The sequence below is a fragment of the Thalia democratica genome, chromosome 4, assembly GCF_965202585.1.
Source record: "Thalia democratica chromosome 4, ktThaDemo2.hap1.1, whole genome shotgun sequence".
Taxonomy (NCBI): Eukaryota; Metazoa; Chordata; class Thaliacea; order Salpida; family Salpidae; genus Thalia; species Thalia democratica.
This window is the reverse complement of record NC_139168.1, coordinates 55,883,866-55,904,189: the sequence shown is the minus strand read 5'-3', so window position 1 is coordinate 55,904,189 and position 20,324 is coordinate 55,883,866. Positions and strand designations below refer to the sequence as shown.

Here is a 20,324-nt window from a genome sequence, read left to right as displayed (position 1 = left end):
TGAAACGTATTTGCTCGTTTCATGTTACTAATTCTACGCTGAGTAAATATAATTTTGCTTTTTACCAAGCCTGTTCATATTAGCTTCACAATATGAGGCAAAATTTTCACATTGTCAATAATTACATGATCTAGGTGTATATTTTAATTGTTTTACTAAAATTAAAAGAGCTTTAGTATTTATCAAAGTTTTGAATTCTGTTTAACTAGTAGTTTTTAATTTCCGAAAGTTTAAATAAAACTTATGAAACGAAGAAAACTTTAGACAGTTATATAGTAGACATTCATGAAAATTTTTAATGTGATCTAATATTTATTAAAAGCTACTACACAAAATACATCAATTTTGAACACAAAAATTGTGCTACCCCACTAAAAAAAGTCTAGACACGCCCTTGTCATGTTGGAAATTATTTAAAAAACATAAATAATTAATTTGAAAAGTCATAAATGTTGAAAACTAAATCAATTGTATTAATTGAACAAAAATAATTTAATTTTTATTTCTATAGTTTTAAATGTTAACTACCTCTATATATCTTTAGACTTTGTAAAACAGTGTTAAAGAAGTTATTTGAATTGGAAAAAAAAATGAAGTAACTAGTTAAAAGTGGGAAAGTCCCCTAGCTGTTTCTAATCAAATCCATTATAACAATACATCCAATATAGTAGGTATATTTGCAGTTTAGCACATATTGTAACTTCATTCATAACATTATACAAATAAGGTCAAGTAATAATACAGCAGTTTATTAATAACCTCTAAACCCCTATCCATAATCATTATTCCCAAAATTTTTAATTTATACCTTTATCCCTCACCAACTTTACCCAAATTTATAAAAACAAAGAAAACAGTATAAAATTAATAGTTTTTTTATTTAAGACATAATATAAAAATATTTCGTAATTATCTAGAATGATGTATTACCTAGAATGGTGTTGCACCAATATCAAGCTGAAATTATATTGTATTAGATGTTTTTTTAACCATAATTTTAGGCTAAAATTTATAGTTTTAAGCATGATATGTTTAATTTAAAAAAACACTTTGTTTAAAACAAGCTATATAAATACATGGTAAGAATTAAATTTGGTAATTTCCTAGGAAGAATTCGCACCAATATCAAAGCAAAACTATTTTACACTTTCTAATTTTACATTTTGATAAGATAAGTATAAAAGTGAAATATAGGGAACTCGATTACTCAAATTTGGACAATTAACTTTTTTTAATAGTTTTTATCAGTTATTTTTTTTTTTAAATTAATTTTTTAATTTTCTTTTCTATAATACTTTTTATTAGTTTATTTCTTTACTATCACTGCTACCCTTAACCCTTATTCTCAATCGGTAGTTTTTATTTTGATTTTTAATTAATTTACCTTTCAGTTTTATTTTATAAAATAATTTTGATTAGGTATTTTTATCTTTACTATCCCTGTTACCCCTAACCCTTACCCTCGATCGGTAGCTTTTTTTAATCAAAAATTCATTTTATTTACCTTAAGGTCTCAATGATTAAGGTATAGTTTAGATTTAGAGCTTTTCAACTCTATACTTATCTTATCAGAATGTAAAATTAGAAAGTGTAAAATATTTTTGCTTTGATATCTTTTATTGCTTTTATTTCTAAAAACTAAAGTATTAAATTAATTTAATTTTACAATGTTGTTATCAATCTAAAATATTGTATTGATATAATTGTTTTATATTTTAAAATAAAAGCAATTTAAGTTTTACTGTTATTAGTTTATGATAAATAAGTTAAAATTTATTTTTGTACTTACAAAATATAAATTTGTAGCCTAAAATTATGGTTAAAAAATAAACCAAGTATAATATAATTTCAGCTTGATATTGGTGCAACATCATCCTAGGTAATTACCAAATATTTAAAGTATTAGCTAATAAGAAGATGGCTCTGAATATTTTCTAAAGTATTTTCAAGATACTTGTAATTTGTACAGAATTTGTTAAAGTTAAATGAAAAATGCAAGCAGAAGTATCCCAATCTAAAGATCAGTACAAATCAAATAAAAGATATACAGTAAGTTTTAAAAGCCAATATATTTATTATAAACATTTATTTCTATTAACATATAATTAAAATTTTAAAAATAGTATCATATCATTTAATTTAGTTTTCTTTTTTAATAAGATTGAAATAGATAATTATTTTTTTACATCTTGAAATTTATTAGATTACATTGCTATCAGAAGTTGTTTGCTATTGAAATATTTAAAAAAAAGTTTAAGTTTAATTAAAAGTTAAGTCTATTCATACTTAAAAAAAATAATTAGGGAACACACTTTTATATACAACTTTAACTTTTGTGATAGTAATAGCTTAGTTATAAAATTTCTTTAATTTAAAGGCGTACAAAGTTCAAGTAAAATTTGGAGAAGATTGTTGGTTTATATTTAGAAGATATGCAGAATTTGATAAACTGTGTTCTACTGTGAGTTAAAATAGAACTAAATTCTAAATACTAAGTATATACAAGTAAATAATTTTCAAAATCAACATCTATAACTTTAATTTCATTATATATTAAGCAAAGTTTCATAACTAATAATTTTATAAAAAAAAAACTGTATTATAATAAACTTTAAAAAAACTATATAGTTTCAGGTCTATCTTTGAATCACTAAATTAAAAAAATATACTAGTTTTCATAAAATATTTAAAGAATTAATATAATTACTAAATGCTAAGTTTAAAAGACCTGCTGCTGGAGTTCGTGTACTTGAATTACAATTTATGTTCTAAATTGCAGTTAAAAAAGAAATTTCCTTATAAAGAATGGAGATTGCCATCAAAACGTTTTTTTGGTAACAACTTTGAACCTTCATTTATAAATCAGAGAAGACAGGGCCTGAATGAATTTATATCAAGTGTTGTGTCAACTATTGAAGTCTTAACATAGTAAGTATAAAAAAAATTAAATAAGTTTTGGAATCAAAAAATTTAAACAATGTTGAAAAGTATTACCAGTGGAACTACATTAAAAAATCTGGTTACAGGATTGTCACAAACTCTAGATGTTTTTGAATGTCTCAGGATGATTCAGGACAACTCTTGACTACTCAGAGTATTATAATTTTATTTTTAAACTCAGGCTGACTCAGGATAGTTTTGTTTTTTATGAAAAACTCAAAATAGTTTTAGGATTTTTAATAACCTCAGGATAGATTTTTTTCTAGATTTTGAACGAGATTTAGTTAATTAAGTTACAATTTTTTGTTATTTCAAAACCTATTTTGTTCAAGAACTAGATTTTTATAAACTTGGAGAATAAAAAAATTCTAAAGATTTGAAAGAACTCAGAATCACTCAAGACAGTTTAAGGTCACTGAGTAAAAGCTTTTTTTTTTTGTTAATTTTATATATAAAATTTTTATTTTTTAATTAAAAAAAAAATCTTTCCAGCAGAATTTTCTAAATATACAGGGTTGCCACTTTACCTGGAAACTTTGAAAAACCTGGAATTTGAAAATTCAGGAAAAAATACCTAGAAAAACCTTAAATTTGAGAAGTTTTGAAAAAAAATCACTAAAAAAACCTGGAATTTTAACAATTTTCACATGTTCAATAGTAGATTTTACTCAAAAAATGTATCATATAAATAAAACATTTTTGTCATCATCAAATTTTTTTTTTATTAAAAAGGATACTTAAAGTAGCTTTAGAAACTAAAATGGGATGAAGGTAGTCTTCCTCTTTTGGTTTTCAAGACCGGACAATGTTGAATTTTAGATAAACAAAAATAAAAAATGGTTAGAACCATCATAATATCAGTCTCAGTCTTATACAAACGCTTTGAAGAGATCTTTTGTTTATTAAAAAACAAACATTTTTAATTCTGTAGAAAACAAAAAATATACTAGCAACTAGAGAAATTTAAATACCGTAAATTAAATATATTTAGTAAAATAAAAAAATTAAAAGTTACCTATTTACTAAAATTCTGAATTTTATACTTTTACTTCAAAATTAATAGAACACTTATGTTTGAGATTAGTCAGTAAAGTTTGATATAATTTTTTCAGTTTGAGAAACTGAGAAAACGACACTTTAGAAAATTATTTTTGTTTACTGTAACTAAGAAAAACTGTTTCTATAAACAAACAAATAAAAAAATCCCCTAATATTGTACTTGATAAAGAAAAAAACTTTTGATGACATTTTGAACATTTTTTTAAAAACTATTCTTTAAAAACACTGTATAAGTTAATTTTATGCCTTAGTTTTTTCAATCCACCATTGTTCTGTGTAGTCTAAATTAGTTCTTACAGGGCTTTCTAAAAACTGGACAGTGTATGCATTTTCAATCTGTTCTGGCTTTTTTTTTGTGAAATTTACTATAATTTATAATTAGAGCAAATTGGTATTTTATTTCATGGTTTAGTTTTTTTATTTTTCCATATGTTTCTATGGGCATTCCACCTCTTAGTAAAGCTGTTCATAGTTTGTCCAATTTATAAATTTTTCCATGTAGCTGCATATTACCCATAATTTTTGCAATTTAAATGTTGTTTATTTTTCATATTTTGTATTGTTTTATTATTACTTATCATACTTTTATTATTGTTTCCAAAATTTCCACATAAAGCACACTTTTCACATTCAGCTGTTTTGTTGTTTTCTTATTTTGTAAAATTATTTTGTTTATTAATATAAGTGTTTTTGGTCTCTTATAAGTTAATCTTAATAATTCTGTACTACCACAGATGTTCTTGTGCTAAAACTTTATTTCAACTAATGGCGTTTCACTGCTCTCAAATAAATTTAAGAACAGATCTACGGAGTCTATAAAATGTTAACACACATTAGAAAAAAAGCAGAAAAAAGCATGTATAATTATGTATAGTATTTATCTAGGTAGTAACTATAAATGGACTTTATGGTTTAAAAACAAAGTTTGGGATAAAAGCATAAAATTATAAAATTGTCTACAAAAAAAACAAATTTAATAAAAGTAGGCACTAACCTCAAAAAGCTCTAAGAATAGGCAAATTTTAAAAATGAAAATTAAATTGAGTTGTGCAGAAATGTTACGTCATAATAATTTTAACAAATTGTTCAATAATTTATACAGCTTAAAAACATGAAGTATTAAACTTGCAAGTATATGTGAGTTTTGTGAAATAAATTAGTACATAAGTAGACTGAGTTATTTTAAGTAGAATCGTCGGTTATGGGGACAGATATTCGATAAATCTTGCCGCTTATTCAGAAGTAGGTCTTTATCTTCTGCTGCAATTACTGCTCTTTCTGTATTGCAAGTTGGGCAAATTCTACTTACTCCGTTGGATGCATGTTTGATCTTTGAAACAATACTCCACTCCATGTTTGGCCTTTTACCGTACCTGTGAAAAAAATTATGTACTAATTTATTTCACAAAACTCACATATACTTGCAAGTTTAATACTTCATGTTTTTAAGCTGTATAAATTATTGAACAATTTGTTAAAATTATTATGACGTAACATTTCTGCACAACTCAATTTAATTTTCATTTTTAAAATTTGCCTATTCTTAGAGCTTTTTGAGGTTAGTGCCTACTTTTATTAAATTTTTTTTTTTTGTAGACAATTTTATAATTTTATGCTTTTATCCCAAACTTTGTTTTTAAACCATAAAGTCCATTTATAGTTACTACCTAGATAAATACTATACATAATTATACATGCTTTTTTCTGCTTTTTTTCTAATGTGTGTTAACATTTTATAGACTCCGTAGATCTGTTCTTAAATTTATTTGAGAGCAGTGAAACGCCGTTAGTTGAAATAAAGTTTTAGCACAAGAACATCTGTGGTATACATTCCGATAAGCTTAGCTTATCAGGATCTCCAGGATTTAACGCCTTATAACGTTACATCTTATAATTCTGTACTATTATGTTGTTCATTTTTGCTAAAGTTTATAAATTGTTTAAAGCTGGTTGCCCAAGTCACTTTTTCACTTTGTTCTGATTGTTTTATGTTATTTGTATTATGATCTTTATTACATACTTTATCTAATTCTAAAGTTTACAGGTCAAAAAGCTAAATATTTTCAAGTGATAACCTAGGACATACCTATCGAACATTCAAAACTCATAAATTAAATCCAGAACAAATTAAAACAAAAAATATAAGAGAAATACCCACAAGAATGATTTGGGCTCTAGGCAACACTTTTTTATCTAGAATTACCACCATGCTCAAAAACCTTATAAAAAATGTTGCAATAAACTACTGTAAAACTGAAATTAATGAATACTGCAAAGATAGTGACCAATACTTAGAAGATCTATTTAGTTGAAAAAAATGAAATTAAAGAAGAAATTAATATAATCACAGCAGATGTTAAAAACCTACACCCATCCCTCAAAAGAATTCTGATAAAAAACTCCGTTGAAGATTGCCTAAAAGTATGTTCTAGTTATAACAATAACCAAAATAAACAAATAGTAGAAACAATAATGTTCTGCTTAGAAAATATTTATGCTAGTTTTAAAAACATCTTATACAAAAATAACCAAGGAATACCCACAGGAGACAATTTCAGCGTCTCACGGGCAAATATTGCCCTCCACTTCTTAACCAAAAAAGTAAACTTTTTAATCTTCTGTTATATTTATAAAATATACATAGACCACATTATTTTTTGTGCCCGGCAAATAGATCAAATTTTATTCAAAAAGAACTCACCAAAAGATTTCAATCCCATGATTTAAATCTACAATTTAAAAAAGTCTCAACTACAGAAGAAGGAAAACAACTGGAATTTTTCGATATAATACATACAATAAATAACTTTGAAATAAACGGATTTAAAACAGTAAACCACAATAAAACCCACAGCAAAATCAGCAACATATTTAAATGGCAATTCTTACCATCCAAAACATGTTTTAAGAGGGATAATTTTATCAAAAGCTAATAGACTTGAAATATTAAATGAAAAAACAGAAGATTATGAACAGGCACCAATTAACTTTTAAATTAAATGCTGTAGATCAAGTTTTAGAAAAAAATAATAAATAATACTTTTAATGAATTAGATTAAGTATGTAATAAAGATCATAATACAAATAACATAAAACAATCAGAACAAAGTGAAAAAGTGACTTGGGCAACCAGCTTTAAACAATTTATAAACTTTAGCAAAAATGAACAACATAATAGTACAGAATTATTAAGATTAACTTATAAGAGACCAAAAACACTTATATTAATAAACAAAATAATTTTACAAAATAAGAAAACAACAAAACAGCTGAATGTGAAAAGTGTGCTTTATGTGGAAATTTTGGAAACAATAATAAAAGTATGATAAATAATAATAAAACAATACAAAATATGAAAAATAAACAACATTTAAATTGCAAAAATTATGGGTAATATGCAGCTACATGGAAAAATTTATAAATTGGACAAACTATGAACAGCTTTACTAAGAGGTGGAATGCCCATAGAAACATATGGAAAAATAAAAAAACTAAACCATGAAATAAAATACCAATTTGCTCTAATTATAAATTATAGTAAATTTCACAAAAAAAAAGCCAGAACAGATTGAAAATGCATACACAGTCCAGTTTTTAGAAAGCCCTGTAAGAACTAATTTAGACTACACAGAACAATGGTGGATTGAAAAAACTAAGGCATAAAATTAACTTATACAGTGTTTTTAAAGAATAGTTTTTAAAAAAATGTTCAAAATGTCATCAAAAGTTTTTTTCTTTATCAAGTACAATATTAGGGGATTTTTTTATTTGTTTGTTTATAGAAACAGTTTTTCTTAGTTACAGTAAACAAAAATAATTTTCTAAAGTGTCGTTTTCTCAGTTTCTCAAACTAAAAAAATTATATCAAACTTTACTGACTAATCTCAAACATAAGTGTTCTATTAATTTTGAAGTAAAAGTATAAAATTCAGAATTTTAGTAAATAGGTAATTTTTAATTTTTTTATTTTACTAAATATATTTAATTTACGGTATTTAAATTTCTCTAGTTGCTAGTATATTTTTTGTTTTCTACAGAATTAAAAATGTTTGTTTTTTAATAAACGAAAGATCTCTTCAAAGCGTTTGTATAAGACTGAGACTGATATTTTTGATGGTTCTAACCATTTTTATTAAAGTAGCTTTACAGTATCTTTTCAATTTTTTTATAAAATTTAACACAGTTTCTTACCTTAAACTTAATTTTAAACTAAAAATAGACCCAAAAATGTGTACTTCTAATAACCTGGAAGAAAATTAAAAAACCTGGAAGAAATTTCTCAAAAAAATTTAGCAACCCTGCATTAGATAATTAATTGGTCTCAATCTACTTTTTTCCCAGGTTTGGTTGTTTGTAAAAAATACTTAATCTATGTACAAAAAATATTAAAAGAAAAAGGCAAACTGTTTGTATACATGCTCAAAAATCCCTTTTTTGCAAAAATAAACCTGAATTAATTAAGCGTAAAGAAAATTTAAGCCGTGCACACGAACAGTTTGAAAACATTTTTATAATTTCAATATTTTTTGTTCCGTGTTTTACGCAAAGTAAACTTTTTCAAAATACACAAATTTTTAAATTAATAACAGAACAAAACAGTACAGCATATGATATATCTCAGCAAAATGTACACAATATTTCAACATCAAAATTATTATAAGGTCATAATTTCTTTAAAATTTCAATAGTCTAAAATTCCATAATAAATATACGTTTCCTGAGGACCATATACAACTGTATATGTGAAACATATGTAACAAACTCTGTTTTATTATATAGCTAAATAAATGTTTAGTTGGAAATTCTTGTTGAGTACTATTGACCAAAATTTTATGATAAACTACACAAATGTATATTGCATATATAATTTTTTTATCCTTACTCTAGTAGACTTTCATAATGTGATATATTTTTTGCAAAATTCAATTATGTTTATTTAAAATATTTTGGTTTAGTAGATTAAAACACTAACTAAAATGATGTAGAAAATTAAGATTATTGTTTTTTAAACAGTTTTAAATAATATACCTATGAAAATACCTTTAAGAAGTTTTTTATAATTTTCATTGAATAATTTCATTAGAAAGTATATTTTTATTATCAACACTTTATAATTAACATCTATTAAACATTTACAGGCTGTTACAAATATAAAAAGAATATTTTGTTTAAAGACCGTATATTTTAAGAAAAAAGCATAAAGTAAAATAAAATTTTAGAGAGCTACTATTTAATTCTAATATTTTATAATATAATAAAATTTTTATTCAGATTGAAATATTCAATATGTATAATCATTGACTACATTAAAATTTAATATTTGACAAGATTTGCAAATAGTTATTATAAACGAAGTTCTATATTTATTTCCAGTTGAACACTTTTTTTGAAATTTAGTCTTGTTTTAAAAAAAAAAATAATTAAGCTATTAGTTACTTATTATAGATTTTTGAAATTAGAAGGAATGTTTTAGATATAAGCGATCAAAGTTAGAGAGATCATTAGTTTTTTTATGGGAGGCGCAAACTAAAAAAGCAAGACTAGACTATTTCACTAAAAATCTATCTCCTCCTTCAATTTTTGAGCAATTATTTTAAAACTTTCGCAGATTAATCTTTAATAATTTTTGAACAATTTGTAGAAAACTAATTATTTAACTTTTTTAAAATAAATTATTTTAATTTTTTTTCAAAAATCTCTTTCTTACAAGTTGTTTGTAATATCAGAAAAAAACATTTTCTGAAAATTTGAAGTAAATTGCTTTGAAAACGAAGGTGGAGATATATTCTTAGTGAATTTTTCAAAATTTTGAGAAAACCATCTTGAAAATTTTGATTCCATTCGGTTGTATCGGATTTTTTTTACAAAACTGGTTATATCTCAAAAGTTAATTGATTTTTTTATGTTCTATAAAAAGTATCTCGTATATACTGTAAGCTTTCAATTAAGAGCCAACGATAGTTTTTGTAAAAAAAATGTTGAACCTCCCCCTTATGCTGTTAAAAAAACAACTTTTAAAAGTCATACATAAAACAAGTATTATTGATTGTTATACTAAAAAAAACAATAAATTATACACTCTAAAATTTCTAAAACTTTCAATATAGTTACAAGAAACCATTGTTATATTTCCTAAACAAATATTTTGAATGGTTCCAATCAATTCACGTTTATAGAAACTTTATATAGAAACTTATAACAAAAATTTATAGAAGTTTTATAATCAAAAATGTTTTATTAAACTTAAATCTAGTAAACTGAACTTAGTATTGTTTAAATGTAAAAATTTATGAAAAAAATATGTTAAATAGTAAAAAATACAAAAACTACAGCCCAGACGTCCGTGCATTTTTAGCTCTAGACAGTACAAGAAACAGAATAAGCAACAAAATAGATGAAGCTGAATCTATGGTATGTTGTGTATTTTGGGTCACCATATTTCACAATGTAATACTTTTGAATAAATGTGGATTATCTCTTAATATGTATTATTTTTATAACTTTTTTATAACATTATAATTTTCATATGGTCTTTTTGGCTTTTTTTTTTATTTATCAAAAAATTTTTTTTTTTTTAGACAAAGTAAAGAAAAAATTTAAACTTACTAAATATGGTTATTTTTAGCGATTATGTTCTATTATTTTGATACATAGTTGCCAAAAAATCTGCAAACGTAGAAAAACCTTGAATTTGACAATTTAGGCTAAAAAAAACCTGGAATTAGAGAAATTTTGAAAAAAAAAACTAGAATTTTGATCAAAAATCACTAAAAAACTGTGAATTTTAAACAATTTTTACATGTTAATTAGTAAAATTTCAATTTGACACAAAAACTCCATCATATAGATAAAAAGTTTATTTCATCATCAAATTTTTTTTTGTTAAAAACGCATTTAAAGTAGCTTTTAGATATGTTTTCAATGTCGTTGTAGTATTTAACACAGTTTTTTACCTTAAAATTAATTTTGAACTTAAATTTAAACTATTTTAAAGAAGTAATTTAAAAAACTTGGAAGAAAATCAGAAAACCTGGAAGAAATTTCTCAAAAATTTTTGGCAAACCTGTTAATACCTTTTTTATTTTTTTACCATCACAATCCTAATTAATTTAACTTTTGGTAGATTTCTTTTTTTTTTTTTTTGTTTGAGATATGGCTCTTTTAACATTCCATTAGAATTTGAAGTGTTATAATTTGAGCTAATGAGTAATTAAAAGTACGTTTTTATATTAAAAATCAGAATAGATGACAATCCAATGAGGTCTAAAAGAATCTCACTGATGTATTAGATTGGTTTTAAATAAGTTTTCAAATTTTTTTTAGACTTAATAAGGTTATTCCAACGACATTTAATAATAAAAAACTACATTTTTTAATGTCTTTTGATAATTAAATTGTTTTCTAAATACTTCTATATTTTTAAAAACCTAGTTATAATCAAGTTATATATTTTTAACTTATTAATTTCTTACTTTGATTTCTTCATTTAAAAAGTAATGACTACATAAATTTTTATTACAGTGTTTTAAGCAAATCATACTTCAAGTAAAACATTGTTTAATTAAAATGTAAATATATAGTACAATTTTTTAATATGCCATTATGTTCAAAATATATCATTCAACGAATATTTTACTCCTTATGTGTATTTCAAGTTTTATGTTTCAGAATAAAGAAGGATCAGAAATAAATTTAGGACCAAGTGCTGATCCTTAGTAAGTTGAAACTTATTATACTATCTCCCATATATTAGCACAAATGCATTCTAAAAAGTTAAATAAATGCATAGTTTTTAAAAAATAAGTATTTTTTTGGTTAAAAGACAATAGTTTAAAAGAAGAATGTTATTTTACTTTATTCATTAGAATATGAAATTTTATACTTTAAAAAGTTATAAATATCCAAGGAGTAAGCATGTTGTATTTTTTGTTAGCTTCATTGTTGCCAAAACAATATATGCTGAAAAAATTGTTAATATGGTGTTCTAGACGGGAACGGGTCTAATATGCACGAAAACATTTTTGCACGGAGAGTCAAACATGCACGAAGGGACACTTTTGCACGAAGACTTTTTTGAACGAAGGGTCCTTTGTGCACGAGGGGTCACTTTTACACAAAGACACTTTTGCACAGAGGCTCACTTTTGCACGAGAGTAAATAAGGTAAATAAAAAAAGGTTAAAAACAAAAAAATAAGATTAGTCAATAATAAAGCAAAAAAAAGTTACTGACCAAGGGCAAGATTAGGGGTAACAGTGATAGTAAAAATAAAGAAAAAAAAATAACAAAAAAAATAGAGAAAAATATAGTAATAAAAAAAAAAGAAAAAAAAGTTACCTACCGAAGGTAAGGTGACAGTAATAAAAGAAAGAGAAAAAAAAATCTATTAAAATTTATTAATCAAAAAAAAAATAGTAATTAAAAAAATAATAAAAATAAATTATAAACAAACAAAAAAAAAAAGGATAAAAAAATTATCGACCAAGGGTAAGGGATAGGAGTAATAGTAAAAGTAAAAAAAAAATAATTAAAGTTAATGTAAAACAAAAAAAAATCAACCCATGCAAAATGGACGCCGTGCAAAAGTGACCCTTCGTGCAAAAGCGTCTTCGTGTAAATTTGACCCTTCTGCATATTAGACTCCTACCCGTCCTCGACAACTTAAAAAAATCAACTTTATATATGGAAATTATTACTAAAATAACGAAAATTTAAAAGAAAGTTTATAGTCTAAAATCTCATTTGTAAGTAATTTGGATTCTTTAATTTAACAGTTTAGTTATCATAATTAACCTTTATAAATTTTTTTAAATGTTTAAAGTTCACAAAAATCTAGTAGTCGTTTTTATATAAAACAAATATATATAATAATAGTGCGAAACCTAGCGATTTTGCTTACAAGCTGGTCATAGGAAAAGGTAGTTTTGGTAAAGTCTTGCTTGCTACGCATAAAAAAGAAAACAAAGTTTATGCTGTTAAAGTACTACAGAAAAGGTCTATTACAAGACGAAACGAGGTTTTTCATAATTGTTTATTTAATTAAATAAGTTTTTATAATTTCCTTTAACTGTGCTTAGTTTTGAGGGCTTAAATGAAAGTTTGATAACAAAAAATAAATAAAAGTGTCATATTTTGTCTCCTCAGTAAAAATGATTCACAGTAGAAATAAAATAAACTGCAAAACTATACAAAAAAGTTTTCAATAAGACTTGCTAATGCAAAATCTTAAAGTTTTTAAAACAAAAAGTCACACTTTTTTTAAAGTGACTGTTAATAAAGTATTGAATTAGTTTTAAAACCTGATAAACTTAAGTGATGTTTTATGATATGTGTACAATTAGACATGAATTTATTATTATTTTTTTAATTTTTTTTTTTGTATGTTAATGGATAAAAAATGGCTGTAGCTTCTTTTATACATGATCTGCCCAGTTTACCACCATACTGTTACTATTAGCGATAGACTGTTCTATTTTAATCACCTCACAAGTGAGTTTTTAGTCAATGTTTGTACAATTTAATCTACAAACATACTTTGAAAGCTCAGTATAGTATCATTTTGATATATGCAACATTTGAAGATTTTTTATGGTCGGTATATCTGAGCTGTGTTGCGCACAATCCAATGTAAAGGTTTGTCTTATGCTGTAGTCTTAAAGACAACATTAAGGGCATAGGGAGATTAGGTTTTTTTTTACAAAGAAACATAAGTCCTTATATAAAAGCTTAAAGTACAAAATACAAGTTTGTTTTTGAAAATGCAAAAATTTTATTTAGCTTTTGAGACATAGTTACTTGAAAAAAATTTGATACAAACGTACAGACCAAAATTCTTTTATAGTTAACTTATTCGGATATTTAAATAATAACTAAAAATATTTTTTTAAGCTATTGACCTCAACTTTTTAGGAAATTTTCTATGCGTTATAAGAAAATTTTCTATTTTGACAATAAAAAAATTGATAAAAATTTAATGACTAAAAGAAGGAAAAAATATTTTTTTAGATAATTTTTCTAAATTAAGTTTAAAAAAACTTACAATAGGATTGTTTATGATTAAGTTAAAATTATATTAAACAAGTTTGAGAAAAATTGCTTAAAAACTGAAAAAGATGGTAAATTTTAAATGTAGTGGTCTTTTTTGCCTTTATTATTTTTTATTGCATTAAAATCCTACTGAATTCTCCGACTTGGTCGCCACAATTTTCATTATAAGAATCGGTAAAGAGAAACTGTTAGCTAAGTTAAAAACCTTTAAAAAAAGATCAACATGTAAAAAAATTTCTTTACCGACTTATGCTCTTAATTGAACGACAATTGTCCTGTTTTAAAGGGTACTCACTGCTACTAGCACAACTGCACTGACTTTGTATTTTGTTTTTTTGTTTAGAGTTTTTTAATTGTGCGCTTTAATCATATTCTTTAAATTTGTCAGACATAAATAACTAGCTCACATATTATGTTTATTAAGAACTTTACTTTATAGGTTACGTTTATTACAATGGTTTTTACTAAGTTTATTAATTTCCTGCAAATATTTGTTTTTACCGAAGTACTGAAAGGAGGTTTGTACTCAACTACGTTTTTTATCGATTCTGAATTCAAGATTCTATAATAAAGCGTTTGTTGAAAGTGCTTCTATTATTGATTAATAATAGTTTTTACTTATAGTCTGTAACCACTAGTGATGACTCCACAGTGATTCATCAAGACGTGTCACTTTTAAACGAGTAGTCACTTTTGAACAAGTAGTCACTTTTACACGGTAGACTTGTTTAAGCTACAAATTGTAAACCGCCGCTCACTTAGCCGGTAGAAGGAACCGCTTACCGACCAAGGTTTAGGGGTAACAGTGATAGTAAATAAAAAATAATAAATAAATAAAAAATACCGATAGGTCCTTACAGTTAGGGGTAACAGTGATAGGAAATAAAAAACTAAAATCCGTGCTAAACTGATGCTATGCATAAGTTATACTGTGTAAAAGTGTCCCTTCGTGCATTTCTGACACCTACCGTGATACATAGACCAAAAGAGTTGAAGTAAGCATAAGCTTGTTTTTTAACCTTTCTATTTAGAGCTAGAACAGTTGGAAAATATTAATAGACTATCATCCCTGTACAACCCAACAGTTCATAACACAAAACTGTTTTTAATAAAAAACAAAGACCAAGGATTTTCCATATCAACGAAAATTTTACAAGATTAACGAATCTTATAAACTATTTACATCATAATACTCATAAATTTAGTATTGGTTCTAACTGCATAAATTTATCATTGTTTTTAAAGATGGTTTCATGATTAAACATTAAGCTTGAAAGTACATTGAACTTTTTTTTGTTATAAATATATACCTCTTTATATTAAGTAAATGTGAAAGTATAAAGGCTTTCGATAATGAACTTTAGATGTCAGGTTAGAAATACCATAAGTTAAACAAAAAGTATTTTGTGTGTAATTATTTACGTAGTCCATAAAATTTTACTAAGTAATCAAAAACTTTATTTGCAAAACATAAATAAAAAAAACATTTTAAAGTTATAGGGGTCCACCTGTGTTTTAAATATTAATCGTATTTTTGACAGATTTATCTTAGCTTTCTGACGTTTACAACCTAATTCAAAGTAACTTCTGAGATATAAGCGATTGTAAACTCACAAGTTTCTAATGGAAAGTACCAACCAAAAACACAAAATAATAATATTTCACTAAAGTCGATTATTTCCTTCATTTTTTACTCAACCGTGTTCAAATTTTAACAATAAGTCAATTACTAAAATTTAACTCTTTTAGATGAACTTTTTTAATTTATAAAAACAAATTTTTATTTCAACAACTTTTTTTTTTTAATTTCAACGTTCTAAGTCTTTAAAACTTATCTTGTTTTACCAAACTTATAATTGGCACCCAAGTAAAGTTTAGAGCCTCCTTTACCATCTACGAACTTCACAAAACAAGTAATTGTATATATATATATTTTTGCTTTTGCTAAGTAGATCTGAAAATATTTTTCAGCCTTAAATCATCGCTGTACTCTTCGTAATATGGAAAAACATAAAATTGCAAATTAAACCCAAATTTATTAAAAAAAAAAAGAAACAAACTTTTCAATGTTTGTAAACATTTTTCTAACTGTTATAAAAATAACTTCGAACGTTTATGGAAAATTAATTTATCTACTTTAAAACTGATTAATTTAAGGACGTAATATGTTTTAGAATTTAATTAGAATTGTTTGCGTTTTGAATTATCCCGTTACACAGATTATATTATGGGGTAATAGGGATTAGTAAAGTAGATTAGTACAATAATCAAAACAACACGTATATTTATTTACATAAACTAAACAACACAAAGATACAATTACATCACTCTATACTAGAACTACATTTAAACACAAATTAATACAATTGTAATAAGTATCTTATAACTTAATCAAGAAAGAATCTTAAATTTAACATGTTTGAAATGCATCTTAACTTAAAGCACACCAATAACCGCCGAATGCTCTCCCGAAACTGCTTATATATGCATTAAAAAACGCATTAGTTCTCTCAAATAAATAATTTTATTGTTGGAAAGCTTATCAAAATGCATTATTTTTACAAAATATTCCCACGCCCTAAACCATAAAACATTTATTACTTATGATTCCCGTTTTAAATAGATTATTTTTAAGAGTTCCCACACCATCGGTACCTAATAATGTTTATGTTATTTTTTTATATAAAATTGACTGACAAGCTAGTCTATTTTATTGACTAGGGTTCGGCAAACTACGGGCCAAGTGCGGCCCTGAAATTCAAAATCTGCGGCCCGCAAAGTATTTTTCTGCTCAGAACGTATGTATTAAAAAAAAAGTTTAATAAAAGCTTACAATTAGTGTCACAATTTGGTAATTACTCATTAATAGTACTCTACTAATACTTATTTTACCACATTTTGGTTTAAAAAAGTATTATACTGCGGCCCGTAGGAAATTTTTTTGTAAAGTGCTAGAAAAATTGGCTCACCACTAATAAAAGGCTGCCGACCCCTGTTATAGACTAACGAAATATTTCTATCGAAAAAGACCGTAGTGTCCAATTAATAACATAAATATATATTAACTGGTAGAAAAGAAATAAAGGAAACTTGTGCCTCATAATATTTTATTTTTGTGTTATGTAATTAAAAGTTTAAAAATTGCTTATTTTTGTTATTAATATGTTTGTATTTATTCATTTATTTTAAGTTAAATAAAAAATTAAGTTATATAACTTTACACTTTGAACTAAAAGTTATGCAATTAGTTTCAAATAGTTTAAAAGCATCATATCTAAAAAATTGTGGAATTTCAATTAGGTATAAATAAAATTGTTTTTAGTTTTTACAATGTTTCCGGTTTTGAAATTTACGTCATTTTTCGTGTGTTTAATACTTTTCTGTCTTCGATTATCTTTATCAAAATAATACTCAATGAAAAGAAATTAATTGCTTAAGGTTTTAAAATTACTTTAAAACTAATCATAAGAATTGGCTATACCTGAGTTTTATTTAGTTAAAACGTTAATGTTAACTATTTTATTTTAATATTTAGCGTATTAACTAAATTTTAATTTTTTTTACTTGACTCAGCAAAAACATATCATGGCTGAAAGAAATGTTTTATTGAAGAATTTTGACAATCCTTTTTTGGTTTCACTTCACTACAGTTTTCAAACTGCTGAAAAATTATACTTTGTGCTTGACTATGTAAATGGAGGAGAGCTGTTTTTCCATTTGCAACGAGAAAGAACTTTTTCGGAATATAGGTTAAAATAGACTTTCATTCTCTTTACTGAAAAAACTATATAGTTTTCATATTTTTATAAATGTTTTTAACTATATTTCATTTTTTTTGTAACTAAAAGTAAATTAAATGTTTTGTTAAGCGTTTAGTTTTGTAGTGTTAAAGTTCAATTTTATTTAATTAGTTACTTTATTCTATAACAACAGTGACTCCCAAAGTTTCTAAAGCTGTGCACAAAAAATGTATAAAAGTTATGTGCACATCAGATAATTAAATTAATACTTGTTTCGATTGTAACTACGAATATTAAGTCATTTTAAGAAATAATCTTACCAATATATATTAAAATTTTATTAGAACAATCAAGGTAATTAAAAGTATAAAACATTAGTTTTTTACTTATTTGAAATAGAGTAATAGCAAAAATTTGCACGGTACTTTTTTTTATTTAATTAGCATATGTTTTTCTGTGATAAAAAGTTAATACAATTCCACTGAGTCCTGTAAAAATAAATACTGCAAGAAATAGATAAGATATAGCAGATTAATATGGTATGTGTATTTACTAAAATATAATCCACAGTTATAATAGATTAATAATTAATATTAGATACAATAGATAAAATAAAGTGTACTTAGTAACTATTTTCTATTTTCTTCTTGCAGTACTAATTTTTACTGAACGCCGTGGAGTTATGTAAACTTGTTTAACACAGAAAAACATCTGCAGTTGAATAATTACAAGTATTGCGAAAATTGTTGTTACTATTATACAATCCAACGAACTTGCTTCTTTAGGATCTGTATTAACATAATATTAGCTAATTTTCTATAGTTTTATCTTAATTAAAAAGTATCTTTATTAATCATCCAAGTTTTTCCGCACAGTAAAATGATTTCGTGATGTACAATTGCTTACTTTGAGAAACACTGGTCTATACAATACAGATGTATAATATTACTTGTGAGATATATGTCTTAAAATTTTAATATACTAAAAATAAACGTATATTTAAAACTCTTTACTTGTTTTAGAGCAGTGTTTCCTAAACTTTTTTCTATAAGGCCCCCTTTGAAGATATTAAAAATTCAATGCCCCTCCAATAAGAGTTCTCAAAAAACTACCCTTAAATACATCTAAGACCTTTTTTTCTCTTCAACATCAACTCTAATTAGGAATACCTAATGTAAGTTTCAAATATGGGTTATATGCCCCTTAACTTTCTCAAATGGCCCACTTTGGGAAGCCCTGGTCTTGTGTAAATTAATTTCAATTTTTTCCGTAATATCTGGTATAAGTTTTCAAAACTACCGTTAAATACGCCTAAAACTTTATTTTTCTTTTTTTATAAACTAAAGAATATCTAGTATAAGTTTAAAATTATGGTCCCTTTACTAGTCACGGCCCCTAATTTGGGAAACCCTGTTTTAGAGTGTTCTTTATATAAACTTAAAAATTAAAAATAGTAAAACACAAAAATATTTCAGCAACTTTGCTTTCCCTAAGCACATTTTAAACATAAGGTATTTTGCTCGAAAAAACTACAAATTTTGTATGTTTGTTTAACTTAAAGGAGTAAGTATTTATAACACGCAAGGTTGCTAAAAAACTTGGAATCCTGAAAAAACCTAAAACTTTGAACAAAAATCACTAAAAAATCTGGAACTTTAAACAACTTTTCGAATTAAAATAAATAGTTTAGACAAATATAGACTATAACAAACAGAAGTAATATTTCGATTTGACACAATAAATCTATCGTATAGATAAAGTTTTTTTGTCATCATCAATTTTTTTATTAAAAAACACATTTAAAGAAGCTTAAAGATGTTTCTTCAATGACAATATACTATTTAAGACAGTTTTTAACCTTAAACTTAATTTTAAGCTAAAAAAAGACCTTCTATTTGAATAAAACCTATTTACAACAGCTGAGGATCTCCTATATGCAAGTATAGGAGTGAAACATTGTTTTGTTAGTAATAAACTGTTAAAATAAGTATTGGCTAAAAAAAGACCTTAAAACGTGTAATTTTAAAAACTTTAAAATCTGGAGAAAATTTGCCATAAACATTTGGCCACCCTGAACACGTTAATTTTTTTTTACTTAATATGAAAGTACTTATTTTATTTTTGAAAGAGCGTAATTTTATTTTTTTTTAGTTTTTCCAACTTTAATTAAGTTACGTTATCAATCACATATAAACTAAATAAAAACAGCCGAAGGTTTGTATAAAATTAAATTATTTGTAATTGATTTAATATCTGTTAAAAAACGACTGTAGTTTTTGAAATTTTTAGTTACTACGAAAAAATAAACACTCACTCTTGAAACTTTTTTTTCACAAATTAAGAGCATAGGGGGAAGGAGTAAACTTTTTTTTAATTTTAGTATTACTTTTTACATAAATAACTAGGCTACTAGTTACTTTTTAGCGTTTGTTAAGATTCAAAGTCTATCATAGTGTTTATAAGTTAACTGTTTTATGTTTCGTACAATTATTTTAGAAAAAAATAAAAATAAAACTTTCTTAAAAGGGCATGTATCAAA

At 24.7% G+C, this 20,324-nt stretch overlaps 1 protein-coding gene across 3 annotated transcripts in view; it reads left to right on the top strand.

The window, feature by feature from the left end:
* The first annotated feature begins 1,923 nt into the window (after positions 1 to 1,923).
* Positions 1,924 to 20,324, top strand: part of LOC145834105 (serine/threonine-protein kinase Sgk2-like) — a 46,090-nt gene continuing 27,689 nt past the window's right edge. For all 3 annotated transcript variants that reach the window (XR_014369775.1, XM_082941452.1, XM_082941451.1), the window contains exons 1-7: positions 1,924 to 2,049; positions 2,378 to 2,461; positions 2,780 to 2,928; positions 10,332 to 10,410; positions 11,668 to 11,714; positions 12,873 to 13,014; positions 17,619 to 17,794. Coding sequence is in view for 2 of the 3 variants with exons in the window: in XM_082941452.1 (XP_082797578.1) it covers positions 1,993 to 2,049; positions 2,378 to 2,461; positions 2,780 to 2,928; positions 10,332 to 10,410; positions 11,668 to 11,714; positions 12,873 to 13,014; positions 17,619 to 17,794 (734 nt within the window). In the remaining variant the exon portion in view is untranslated. The remainder of the gene's footprint in view (positions 2,050 to 2,377; positions 2,462 to 2,779; positions 2,929 to 10,331; positions 10,411 to 11,667; positions 11,715 to 12,872; positions 13,015 to 17,618; positions 17,795 to 20,324) is intronic.